Source organism: Genypterus blacodes, unplaced genomic scaffold, assembly GCF_046128005.1.
Source record: "Genypterus blacodes isolate CSIRO-AG114 ecotype Tasmania unplaced genomic scaffold, CSIRO-AGI_Gbla_v1 ptg000233l_1, whole genome shotgun sequence".
Taxonomy (NCBI): domain Eukaryota; kingdom Metazoa; phylum Chordata; class Actinopteri; order Ophidiiformes; family Ophidiidae; genus Genypterus; species Genypterus blacodes.
Window position 1 is genome coordinate 582,984 of NW_027467031.1, and position 12,631 is coordinate 595,614.

Here is a 12,631-nt window from a genome sequence, read left to right on the forward strand (position 1 = left end):
AAATTCACATAAAAGTTCCCTTTAGAAAGTCATTTCATGTAGTGAGCAGAATCATACAAACACTTCATCGTTAGTGTAGTGAGATTATGGTGTCATTCTTGGAGAGGAATGACGTCATGATTGGGGGGCAAAGACACAGAGGCAAGCAGATGATGGGTGAGGATAAGAATGCGTTTTCTTACTCATTGGCAAAAATCACAAAGCTACATTTAACTTTAGGATGAACGCTGGGAAATAAATGTTTTCCCTTAACCAGAACCTACGCCTATATAAACGTATATATATATATCTCATGTGACCGCAAGCTGGGAACAAATATAGGTCTGAAAGAGGAGCTATATCATCACCATGCCAATAGAAGTCAGGCCAAGTTCCACTCAAGTCGATGCGCTTCTGTAATTTACTCGTCAAAAAAGGCCCGGCGACTATTATTACGTGGCTGCTCTGCTCGTACAATTAGGTTGATGAGAAAAGTTTGGCTGGGGATGCAAGAAGTAATAACGTGCGTTGACACGTCGGAGAAACTGATCTGCGCCAACTTGTTGTGCACAGTAAACTTACCATCAAACCACATTCCAGCATAGATGTAGGGAAATATTGGCAAGGTCTCACATTCCGTATTTACTGGACACTTAACTGTCCAGAGTGGCAGCTGACAAGTATTGAAAATAAGACTAATCTAACTCAAATATCCCTATTTACAAGATAATTTTTGTTTATATATATGGTAGTACAGTGTAAGCGCATCACACACATACGTACTACACACACAGTAAATAAATGCTTTACACACCAAAGTGCATTCATTTAGATTGGATCATTAAACTACAAAACAGCAGATGTGCCATTAATTTGATAATGCAGTTAAACAACAATTCACCAATAACTTAGATTCGCCGCAACCCACATCGGTCTTTCAAGTAATCTCGCTTTTCTAAACCTATTGTGTCAAGTCTTCTGTGTAATCTCTTCATTTCGCTGACATGTCCCCTAAATGTTGACTCCTCATCCTGTTCACTCCCTCTCTTCCCGGTACGTGGGCGTTCTCTCAAAGGCGTCCACACAGCCTACACGGAATTATTATATCATCTCCACGCGCGGCAAAGTCACATGCCGCCTTATATCATCCTATATGTTACCATAGTTACGCTGCAGTGCTTTTTCGAAGGCGAAAGCAGTACAGCCGGCAGGGATGTGTACCTTTGAGAGAACGTGAACACTGTCCGCTCCCGAGCAAAGCCTGGCAGATAATGAGCACTCGACCAAACGGCATTATGAAAACACTCTCTGAAGCCGTGCGTACATGAGAGGCGGCGAGTGTGAGGAGCGCGGGGTTCAACGAGGCTTAGCAAACGCACGCACAGGCGACGCGCCGGCACCGCTCAAACCTCTCTGCACAAGCAAACACCCACTGATGTTGGACGTTAAAGTAGATTTGGCTTTGAGCGGCACTGTGGGGAAAGACGGGCGTGACCGGCGGCGATGTTTGGTTTAAGGATTTTCTTTTTTTCAGCCTTTTACTTTGAATGAGATGCTGAAAATGTGTCAATTCAGCCATTCACACCCTGTGGAGACTAAAGGCTGACTAATGGAAAAGAGGCTGTTCATTAATGTTTTATATATGCTTAAGGGGTAACTGGATTTATATTCTTATGTGATTTAAGTAAAATCTGCCCAACTCTTGCTTGTTTTTAATGGTTTTCTCATTGTGTACCTCCTCCTGTGGCCGGTCTCCCTATGTGGTCTGCAGCAGAGAGTCGTCCGTCTCCAGCTGGGCCAGTTGCCGGCGCAGGCTGTTGACCTTATTCTGCAGCTCCTTGTTGTACTCGATGATGTGCACCATCTCCTCGTAGGCCTCGTCGAAGCATTTGGAGGAGCGGTTCCAGCGAAGGAACACTCCTTTAGTGAAAATAGGGAAGGAGGAAAAAAGAATGCTTATGTTAAACTGGTGACGTGGTGATTTGCATAAAGGTTTCAACACCCCGGGTTGTTACTGTACGCAGCACAGAGACACGCGGAGCTCAGGTTGTGTTTAGTCAGAGTGAAACTGTTCCGTCTTTCACTTTTGTTATGAATGTATGTCGGGGGATTTTGCGAGTTAAACAAGAGAAGTTAATACAAACATACACTTACTCACACACGAAGAAAGCGGCACAAACACTGAGGCCTTTATCATGCTCCTATCTGCTCCTATCAGATAACATGAATGTGTGTGTGAGGGTGAGGCTCTGAGGCTCCAGGCAACAAAAGAGGCCCGACAGAGAGGAACATCTGAACCCAGTGACCTCTTTTAATCCGTCTAGACCCCCCGTCTTTGTGCCATGTTCATTCTCTTCCACCAGCCTATTCTGTGCACGGTCGCAGAGAGGAGGAGCCTGTGACAGCGTCCGCAGGTCAACAGGGTTCAATCAGTCTTCACTTTCAGATCCCCCCCAGAGTGTGGTGCAGAGCTGGCCAAACAAAATATCTCCACAAGTCTGACACCGGGCCAAGTATAGTGTGCGTTTGACAGGTAACTGACAACTAGTAGTGAACTGTGGTAAACTGGTCACCTTCCAGTGTTACCAGAGCTTAGGTGTCACTGAGGACGCGGCCTGTGGGCCCTATAATAAGACTCACACAGGCCAAAAGCGTCACGGGCAGGCACGAGAAGCAACCTGGGCAATTCTTCTGTCACGTGCTTCTGTTTCAGTTTACATGATATCCGTTTCTGTTATGGGATTTCTTTGCAATTTAACTTGTAGCTCTTTCACCTCAACCAGACATGGCTGTCGACTAAAGTGAAGAGGCAGTGAGTAAGATAAAGAGCGGCCCGGTCATGGTGTTCCCTGTGGGAGGCTTACCTTCCCATAACAGCAGGCTCTGAGGGGCCACGGAGGGCCAGATCACCAGACTGTTGGCCTCGTACAGAGGATTGCCAAGACGCTCGAGTTCCTGCGGCCGATTCACCCAGGACCAAAGAGACACCGTCTTCTCAGGCAGAGACAACCTGGCCCTGTGAGTGAGGGAGGGTTTAGGTGAATAAAAGGAGAGCAGAGGTTACTTACAGCTCAGGGGAATGACCTTATTATAATATTCTATATGCTATTTGTACACAGGTAGATGGTGGAACATAAATCACATAAGCAGGACGTATACAGGTTATACTTTATAATCAGTGCTGAAAATGATACTGCATTGGATGACACCATTGATAACACACCTAATGGCTGCGCTGTTGCCCAGGAAGGTACCAAACTGAGAAGCGTAGGCGTGTTCAAAGAGCAACACCAGGAAGGTCTCACTGAATTCAAAGGAGCACGGAAATTGCCGCAGGATCTGCCACACACAGTCCAGGAAGAGCAGGAAGACGGGGGCCTCCTGGCGAGGCTTGCTGTTGGAATATGCTGACTGGGCGCAGCGCTGCTGAAACGGGTGGCCCGCCTGCGTAAAAAGGTCAAAGAGTTCAAAGTAATTATGGGAAATGTAAAACGCCACGTCCATAACTAAATGAACACGCATACTGGATTGATCGCGACACATTTGACATAAAAGCTTAATTAACATGAGGTCAGGCGAGGTGAGAGTTTGACGCCGGTACTGTAACCTGATTTATGCCCACATCATTAACCCCATTACTATTCACCCTTTCATTATGAGTTATAGGAGCCATTCAATTATGAATGTTATTGCAATGAGCTCACAGTAGGAGAAAGGTACAGAATAAATACTTTCAGTGATGCAAACGGCCTAATAGCGACATTTTCTGGGCTTTGGTCTGATTCACATTTTTGGCGAAGCCTCATAACAAAACAGAAGCCAATCTATTTTGCTGCATACTCATAAACAAAACATCCATTATATTATTTCATGCTTTAAACAATTCAATGGTAGAGGAGCTTTAAAGCTCATGGAAGTTCACCTGGAGCCACTCTCGCTCCACCAGACTCTGGAAACCCCTGATGGTCCTGCAGGCTGGATCCAAGATGATCTGGGCCAAAGAGGTCACCTGTAGGGTGGAGTCGGTGCCTTCGGTTCCATGGACGAGCACTGACGCTCCCTCCCTGTGACACACATACTTCAAATACTAAGACTGAATCAGAGAGTTGACGCTCCTCAATCTGACTCTCAATTAAGCTTCTTTTAAAAAAAATAGTTTTTCTGCCCCCTAGTGGCTAAAGTCAATTAGTGCAGCCTTATCTCCTCATACAAATGAATGAAACTTGGTGCACTGACCTGTCGATGCACTGTGCAGCCAGACAGGCAGTAGTGAGGATTTCCTTGACATGGGTCTGCCAGCCAGAAGCCTCTAGCTTGCTTAACCAGCGGTCCATGCTGTGCGACTGGTCATTGCACGCCTCCACCAGCTTAATCAGGCTCTCCTGGAGGATATTAGACCTGCAGGTGACAGAAGAGTACAACACAAAAACTGTTCTGTAACTAGCTCATATAAATTCAGAGCAAATCTTGGTAATACAGAGTGAAATGGTACTGTACCTATAACCAGTACTGAGAGCTCCAAGAGGCATTAGCAAGCACCCACCTTTCGATAGCCTTGTGGATCCTCCTCCACTGAGGGTAGTTTGCCTCCGACTCAAATCCTCCCCCCCGAGCTTTAGCCTGCTGGGCCACATTGATGGTGCGAGTGTCAATGATGTACCCGCGTTTCCCTGGCCGCAGCGTGGCATTAATGAGCTTCTCGTCTTCCTTGCAGCGTCGCCCGTTGGTTCCTGTCAGCGGCTGGCCTGCTCGCATCATCACCTGGAGTGGAAGTAACGAGAGGACATTTCAGGAACACACACAGCCAGTGGAGTTTATCCAGAGCAATAATGTGTAACAGAGATCTTCCTCCCAACACTGATTTCCATTTCCCACATGCTCACCATGCCGTTCTTCTTGTGGTAGTAGCTAAGTACTGGGAAACGGCCACCGTGGCGAAAGGTGGCAGCTTTCTTCAGTGTGTCATCCCCGATATCTTTGGGCACTGCCACTCGAGCGGGGTATGAAGGACACACAATGAAGTCCTTGTTTACTTCACTCAGTCTCCATTCATCTGTCTGAGGAGGAGAGACGTGGCAGGTTAAGACAAGCGTGTGAATCCATGGGCAATCATTATACAATATTTCCACTGATCATGTTCATACCATGGATTCCAAGTCTTTAAAGGATTCCCCAGGAAGGAACAGCTTCCAGCCATCTTCTATGACTTCAAACATGGGCCGGTAGAAGAAAGGGTACATCAGCGAGACTATATCCAGAGTGGACAGAGCCTAGAGGGGCAAAAGAGCAACAGTAACACCGATGTTCTGCATGTGACAAAATGTTAAAACAATACCTCGTGTTGACCTCGGCAGTAACTTTGGTCTTATTTTCTTTTACCTCAACAGAGCTTGCAATGTTAAGACACTCCTCCATGCCCGGGATGTCCAGCTGGATCACCCTCAGGTCCTTGCATTTCACAATGATGCTTCCTATAGAGCCTACAAATCTGAAACACAAGTTGGAAGATGTTGAGTCATAAGGTGAAGAGGTCAACTCAGTGTCCAGTCACTCTCACTGCACTGTCCACAGAGGTCAAATGAAACTTCGGTGCCTTGCTCAAGGGCACCTCGGCAGTGCCCTGGAGGCAAACTGGCAGATGAAGAGTTGCCAGTTTGCCTTTCAGGGCACAGCCAACTCCATGGCACTGCCAACTCTTCAGCTGCCAGTCCACTTCCTTGGTCCATACGAAGGACTCGAAACCGGCGACCCTCTGGTTCCCAAGCTGAGTCCCCCTATGGATGGACTGAGCTAAACACAGTGATTCCACTCTAACATTAACTCTGTGATGCACTAACTTGGTGCGTAGCTGCTGGTGCGTAGATTCGTACCTCTTCTCTATGGAGTCGATGTTGGAGTGAAGCAGCCAGAGCTCCTCCGTGTTGTCCTTTCTGGAGGAGAGGATGAGATGGTGGCCGGTCAGACACAGCGTCCCCTCCACGGTGGGCATGAAGGGCCGGTGGAGAGCCACACCGTCCACCCTGGGCGTCTTTATCAGCTCCGCAAACTCCATGACCCGGCCTGAAGAGAGGCGAGCAGGCAGAACCACGGGGGGGAAATGACTGAGTTGACGGACTATGCTATCTTAACAAAATATAAAATGGTTTCAAGTTTATGAAAAACGGGTTTAAGTGACAAACAATCACCGAGTTGACAGCAAGCCGCAGTTAGCTCAAATCCGGAAATAAAGTGGCTAACGCTAGCTAGCAGCTGGCAACAGAAACGGGAACAATGGCTGTACGACTTCTGTCATTTTTAAATAGAGGTATGAATTTCAATATTACACATAACGAAAACAAAATAGACGCAAATTAACTCTTATCGACGCCACGTGTATTGTTGTGTAGCGTTCTTCTTACCTGAATTGGTTCGTTTACGTTGTTGATGGGCGAGACGAGTACGTTCGCAATAACATGCCGACTAGAAACAACGTACGTACCGAAAAACTCGCATAGCTGATAATGAATTTAAAAACATAAATAAGAAATCTGCCACAATATGTCGCATGTCGTTTCGGTCTTTACAGCGCGAAGTAACAATGGTTTAAGATATGTAAAACAAAAACCCATACAACTTTCAACAAACCTGGAAACTACATCATGAAGATTTTAATCTGTTGTTGTGACTTCCAGGTTTCCCACTACATTATTTTCTCAGTGTAATCAAAAGAATGTAAAAGAACATGATCTTAGTAGTTTCTCTGCGTTTCATATCCGTTATGTATTTTGAACATTGAGTTATTATGTCATTCTTTGCATGGTATGTACAAGAAGGTGTCCACAAACAACACTAGGTGGTGTCATTGGAGCATTTTTGTAGGATGGATTCATAATTCAAGATCGCCTTGATGCTCGGAAGAAGGAAAAGAACTGTGTCGGTCAGTGTGTGTGTGTGTGTGTGTGTGTGTGTGTGTGTGTGTGTGTGTTTCTCTTTGTGTTTGGGTGTTGTTGACATTTTACCAGGTAGGAAAAATGTCAACAACAGTAATTCACAGGAACTGGAAACACAAAGGAGGGCAGGTGGGCAAGACATCAAAAGCTATATTACACTGGACGATAGATTCAGATTTAAACATTTGAAAGGCAGCAATTCATTTAACGCCTAGTCTTGACGTTCACAAGTTGAGTGAGGTTCACACTCTGATACAGCATATTCCATCCAGTGTTCCACAAAGTATGAACATTGCAGGTTTGTGAAAGTGCTGAATCGTATTAAATTTTCAGCATTTAATTATCACCTATTGCTATGTGCTAAGAAGTGATAAACATGTATAATTATTATGTCTGCCCGAGGTTACAGGTTCCACCACCCGTTTTTCAGAGGCCAACATACCACACAGAGAGGTGAACGCATTTGGAGAGTAAAAGAGCAGATGGCCTTGTGAAGACTGGTGTGGGTTTGTTTTCTCCCAGATACAATTTGTTAGTGGAGTGAGTGTGTGTGTGTGTGTGTGTGTGTGTGTGTGTGTGTGTGTGTGTGTGTGTGTGTGTGTGTGTGTGTGTGTGTGTGTGTGTGTGTGTGTGTGTGTGGCGTGTCTCTGTGATGTATTACAAATAAGTGCAGTATTTGCTTCTGTTGCAGGCTGTCGTTGCTGCACAATAGATAGTTTGCTCTGGGCCTCTCCAGCCCACATCAGAGAGAACACTGCTGAAAAGCCAGAGCTCAATTGAATGTGAAACCCAGCATTGCTTTACAAACCAAATAACCACCTTCTTCCGCGGAAAATATGCTTCGCTATGGCTTTTTTCATCCGTTTTTTTTTAAAGATGTCTGAGAGAAATCGCTTTCAAAGCAGATACTCACATCACAGTCCCTGCATACAATAGAGTGACCTTTATGTTTTATTTAACAGGATGCCTAGACTAACGTGTTGGCTCAGGAGGAGGTGATTTACTTAAGAAACATCAAGTCAAGTATGAAAATGTTACTATTTAAACCAACTGCTAAAACTGGATTGTCAATCATGTCTTGTGTTCTCAGGTGGGAAGAGATAAAGAGTCGGACTTTCAGGCCCTTCTAACTTCAGTCTTTCAGGTACAGAAACCATTCAAAATTTTTTCGGCTCTTCACACTTCTTCAGCTTTTGGCAAAAATGATTGGCAATTGCAATGATACCGCATTTTCTTCAGGAAATGTATTTGTAGTCTACTGTCTTTCGTTAAATACCAACCAACCCACTGTATTACTCATCCATGCGAATCATTTAACTTATGAAGTCAATAACTCACCTATTGATGATTAATTTCCTTTGCTCCTGCTATTTAAAATGTCCCGTTGTCGTGTTCAGTTATTTTGAGCAGATCGTGGGAATCAGTGCAGTCTGTCACACCAGATAATGAGGAAGTGAAATCAGGCATTGGGCTTTAATAAATGAACAACACCAATATGTTGTGTAAGAGATTGTATTACAGCACTCAAGCACGTACCAAACGGCCTTACCGCCCCAAAAAGGTTGAAAAATGATAGCTCCATAAATGTCTCAAATGCTTCAAGTCATCGATCGGCCAGGTTTGTTTGTCCTTTCAGTCATATCTATGTTTCATGGAGGAATTTTACAAGGACATTCGCCCATCGACTACAGTTACGGCCCAGACCCCCCTGACAGTCGTCTCTCTCTCTCTCTCTCTCTTCTCATACCCACAACCCGACCTCCTCGTTTCTAGTATCAGAAACGTGTGTAAGTTGTTTTTGTATGTACAATATGAAAGAGAGAGGAGAAGTCAGACATTGTTTTCCTGCTCGGTAAGTCACTGTTAGTTATCCTATCATGATCTAAATGCTCCAGTGAGCCAGAGCGGCGAGAAAACTCACATGAACCAGGAAACATGATCCCATTAAACTCCATCCTATTCGCCTGATTGCTGCGTGCGTTGATTACAAAACTGTGCATCTGGAGTAGAAGGGATAAAATAGTCTCGCCCACAATGCATCACTGATTTACTCGCTCCCTGTAATCCACTTTTGTTCACAGGGTGCAGAATTTACATTTCAAGTCCAGCTGAATGAAGCATTTCCAGCAAAGCCCCCCCTCCAGCTGTAGCGTCCTGTCCCCCAGCTGGAAGTCTCACACTGCTGGATTTATTTAGCCAAAATGCCTGGGAAATGTCAATATTTCATTCTTTTTTTCCTGTTTGGTTTAATGTTCACACCCTCTCTCACACACATGGTCATCATATTAAGAGCATCATTTGTCTGAATCTCATTCAAAGTCACAAATGTCTTTTTGTAGCCTTGTAAGACTTCTGACAAAGTTGGTATCAGCGCCATGTGATTAGGACTGATATCCTCTGATTTGATTATTTTTTATTGCTCTGAGACCTTTTTCTGCGCTTAAGTCTGCAGCCTTTCTCTCTCTCTCTCTCTCTCTCTCTCTCTCTCTCTCTCTCTCCCTCTCTCCCTCTCTCTCTCTCTCCCTCTCTCTCTCTAAGCATCGAACATGCATCTGGCCTGCTGCTCAAAAAGACACGGAGGAGGCCTAACAGCCCCGAGGAAGAGGAGAAAATGGAGGCTACTCAGACAAAACAGCTCTTACAATGTGCCAGTCTCTTGCACATAACCGTACTTTCTTCTACGCATTCAATCCCATTTGAAGGATGATTTTTACCCTTGTGATCTGGCCTGGAGGGATGGCTGTGCCCTGATTCTTCTGATCTAGCATTACTGTGCCATCGCTTGCTATCTAAAACAAAAGGAATTCCTGCTCACAATGTGTCCAGTGTTCTGAATGAACAATTTAAAAGGCAGACCTTGAAAATGGCCACGTAGGTTTCATCATGATCAACATGCAGGAATGTTAACAGGTTGGTTTTGCACGATTTCAGATCAGGTAACAGAACAGGTGATTGATATTCTATTGTAGCATTCTTTCTTGCTTACCAAACAGCATAATACATTCTGATCTAAATTACAAATCACAGTTTACTCTTTTGCTCTCCTGCATGCCAGATGATCCAGGTCTGTGACACAACACAAAATTAAATAATAACGGTAATAAAAGCCACCAAACATTGTATACAAATGACTGAAATAAGACATTCCTCTACGGGGGGCTCCTGGGTGACATCTCTCCACCTGTAATCAGTGCACAAAGAAATGAAATACTTTCTGAGTCGGCTTAGGTTAATGTTGAAGCGGTGAACGAAAGCACCGAGGGAAATTACTATACTATCATCTCTGTAGTATATCTGACTCTGGGGGAGAATGGAAGCTTCAATGGCAGGGACTCGTAATGTTAAAATAAATAAAATAGTGAGAAGCCAAATACTTGTAGTTGTGTGTGGGAAGTATGTGTGTGTGTGTGTGTGTGTGTGTGTGCGTGAGGGGTTGTCATTGTCACGGAGTCTCACAGCTGAATGTGGCCCCACATGGCAGCCTGTGGTCACAGTGTAATCACAGTGTTATTGAGCCTGCAGCACATGTTCACACATGCTATCAGGGGGAAGTCAACCCTTAACCCTTTGACTGCTGCCTAAAAAACCCCTGCAGACTGGAAGTAAAGAAGATCCGACATGTCTCTTAGCAACCACTGAGTCCAGGTAAATTTATTCCTTCTCACCCTCTTGTCACATCCTCATTGTGGGGTTTGTACGTTTGGGGTAACTGGGGAGGTTTTGTATATGAAATCAGCTCTGTGCCACAAAATGTAGATTTTAATGAGGAAACCCACCTTGATGCATTTTGTCCACAAAATCCCAGTCAGCTGTCAATCTGTTAGTGTTAATGAAGGTAAATATAGCTTTTCCTATCTCTGTTGACCATTAAAATGTTTGTAATATGTTCATTCATACCAGAGTCCATTTAAGAACGACGTCACTATAAACTCTAAATAGAAATGTACTATTACAATTCTCTTAAATGTCACCATATGACGTGTCACTACTGAGTCGAGCTGCATCATGACCGACGTGAAAACGTTGCATTACATCATTCACTCCTCTCCTCTGCATATTCGTGGGCTTCAAACGAAACACTAGATGGCAACCACGTATAGAGGGGGAGACACGGCGAGTGTGTACGTGCGTGCGTGTGTGTGAGAGAGAGAGGGGGAGAGAAAGTGAGGGAGGAGAGGAGAGGAGGGAGAGAGTGAAAGGGAGGAGGCGGGGAGAGGTAGGGGATGAATTACGTCGGGTTGGGACAGTGGAGGGACGGGCTGCTCATGGCACACAGCTGGAGGAGCGCCGCAGAGGAGGGAGACACTGAGGAGAGGGCGAACACACTCATGAAGAGATAAACTGCTCCGGCTTCACTACTGGATGTGTGATTTGCAAATCTGCTCGGATCTGCAGATTGGAGTAGATTCTCATTGCCAGGTGAGCACGGAGCTGCAGAGAGGCAGGGACAGAGCGCTGGCAAAGATGAGCTGCAGCCGCGGCGCCTCTGGAGCGCAATCTGGGGACGGAGCGAGCGACGGCGACGCGCTGCCACCCCGCGTTTAGATGGCTCCCACATTTGGGGTGCACTCGGAAAACAGGTGTCAGGGAAGTGTCGTCACGAACCCCGGAAGCCGGAGGAGGTGGGAACATCAGAGGGAAAGATGGCAGCGAAATCCGATGGTCGAGGGGTCGTCACCGGTTTCGCCCAGCTGCACAACCTGGACGAGGTGGTGGGGACGGGAGAGGACGACCCGCGGGGTGGCAGCTCCTTCCACATCTGCCACTGCTGTAACACCTCGTCCTGCTACTGGGGATGCCGGAGCGCCTGCCTGCATTACCTCCGGGGGAAGGGGAAGGGGAGAGACGTTGCGCCGCCACCGCAGGAGGAGCGCCTCTGGCTGGACTGCCTGTGGATCATTCTGGCACTGGCCGTCTTCTTCTGGGATGTGGGAACCGACTTATGGCTGGCCATCGATTACTACCACAAGCAGGACTTTCTGTGGTCGGGTCTGACCCTGTTCTTCGTGCTGGTGCCCTCGGTTCTGGTCCAGATCCTGAGCTTCAGGTGGTTCGTGCAGGATTACACTGGGGGCGGACTGGGCTCCGTGGAGGGGCTCAGTAGCCGGAGAGCGACAGCCAGTCTGCAGAGAGACCGGTGCTGCCGCCTGTCTGTCTGGGTCTGGCAGACCGTCATACACATCTTTCAGATGGGACAAGTGTGGAGGTAAGACAAAGTTTGAGTTTTACCTTCAAAAGGTTCAGTAAAGCCCCCTAAGCACAGAGAGCACACACACACACACCCACACACACACACACACACACACACACACACACACACACACACACACACACACACACACACGCACACACACACACACTCCGCCAGCTCACCTCCTCCTGACTGTCACCTGGTATAACCCGCCGGTGTGTGTGTACATGACTGGGGTGAGAAGCAGCGCCGTGGTGACGCTCCAGCTCTAGATTTGCCTTTTCACTCCTCATATGTTCGCGTCACACGGGGCTTTTTTGGATCAAGTCTCCCCCGACACGTTAGTGAGCATCCTCACATTTGCACACAGCTGCACACAAACGGCGCTGCTGTGATTGTTTCATCACAATGCGCCATTGCGCTTGTGTGTGTGTGTGGAGAAGGAAGAGAGCCGTTTGTTCAAATAGGGGGGGAGGGAGGGGAGGAGGGAGGGGGGGACAGGTAGTAGCCCAGAGCGTGTGTGTGCGTGTGT

The 12,631-nt window shown here is 46.5% G+C and overlaps 2 protein-coding genes and 1 long non-coding RNA gene across 4 annotated transcripts in view; 2 read left to right on the top strand and 1 right to left on the bottom strand.

Annotated features, from left to right (window-relative positions):
- mtmr9 (myotubularin related protein 9) lies at positions 1-8,364 on the bottom strand. Of its 2 annotated transcripts, none has more exons than XM_076170882.1 (11): positions 8,247-8,364; positions 5,850-6,039; positions 5,359-5,467; positions 5,124-5,249; positions 4,863-5,036; positions 4,523-4,740; positions 4,216-4,377; positions 3,902-4,043; positions 3,203-3,423; positions 2,844-2,995; positions 1-1,899 (listed from the first exon to the last, which is right to left on the bottom strand). In XM_076170882.1, the coding sequence occupies exons 2-11, from the start codon at positions 6,029-6,031 to the stop codon at positions 1,736-1,738; spliced, it is 1,650 nt and encodes a 549-aa protein (XP_076026997.1). In that variant the 5' UTR covers positions 6,032-6,039; positions 8,247-8,364; the 3' UTR covers positions 1-1,735. The 2 variants fall into 2 exon arrangements, with proteins under 2 accessions (XP_076026997.1, XP_076026996.1); XM_076170881.1 differs by lacking the exon at positions 8,247-8,364 and adding an exon at positions 6,378-6,433.
- Positions 7,795-10,266, top strand: LOC143016513 (uncharacterized). Its single transcript, XR_012965530.1, has 3 exons — positions 7,795-7,903; positions 7,999-8,052; positions 8,990-10,266. It is a non-coding gene; the product is annotated as an uncharacterized LOC143016513 (long non-coding RNA).
- A 1,285-nt stretch (positions 10,267-11,551) lies between these two features.
- Positions 11,552-12,631, top strand: part of xkr6b (XK, Kell blood group complex subunit-related family, member 6b) — a 30,260-nt gene continuing 29,180 nt past the window's right edge. The window contains exon 1 of the mRNA XM_076170899.1: positions 11,552-12,114. Within this exon, the coding sequence (XP_076027014.1) occupies positions 11,552-12,114 (563 nt within the window). The remainder of the gene's footprint in view (positions 12,115-12,631) is intronic.

Coding starts and splice junctions, on each gene's coding strand:
- mtmr9 (XM_076170882.1), bottom strand. CDS start 6,031: ATGGAGTTTGCGGAGCTGATAAAGACGCCCAGGGTGGACGGTGTGGCT. Junction 4,044..4,215: donor GCTGCACAGTGCATCGACAG/GTCAGTGCACCA, acceptor TGTGTGTCACAG/GGAGGGAGCGTCAGTGCTCG. Junction 3,424..3,901: donor TGGAGCGAGAGTGGCTCCAG/GTGAACTTCCAT, acceptor CTTTTTACGCAG/GCGGGCCACCCGTTTCAGCA.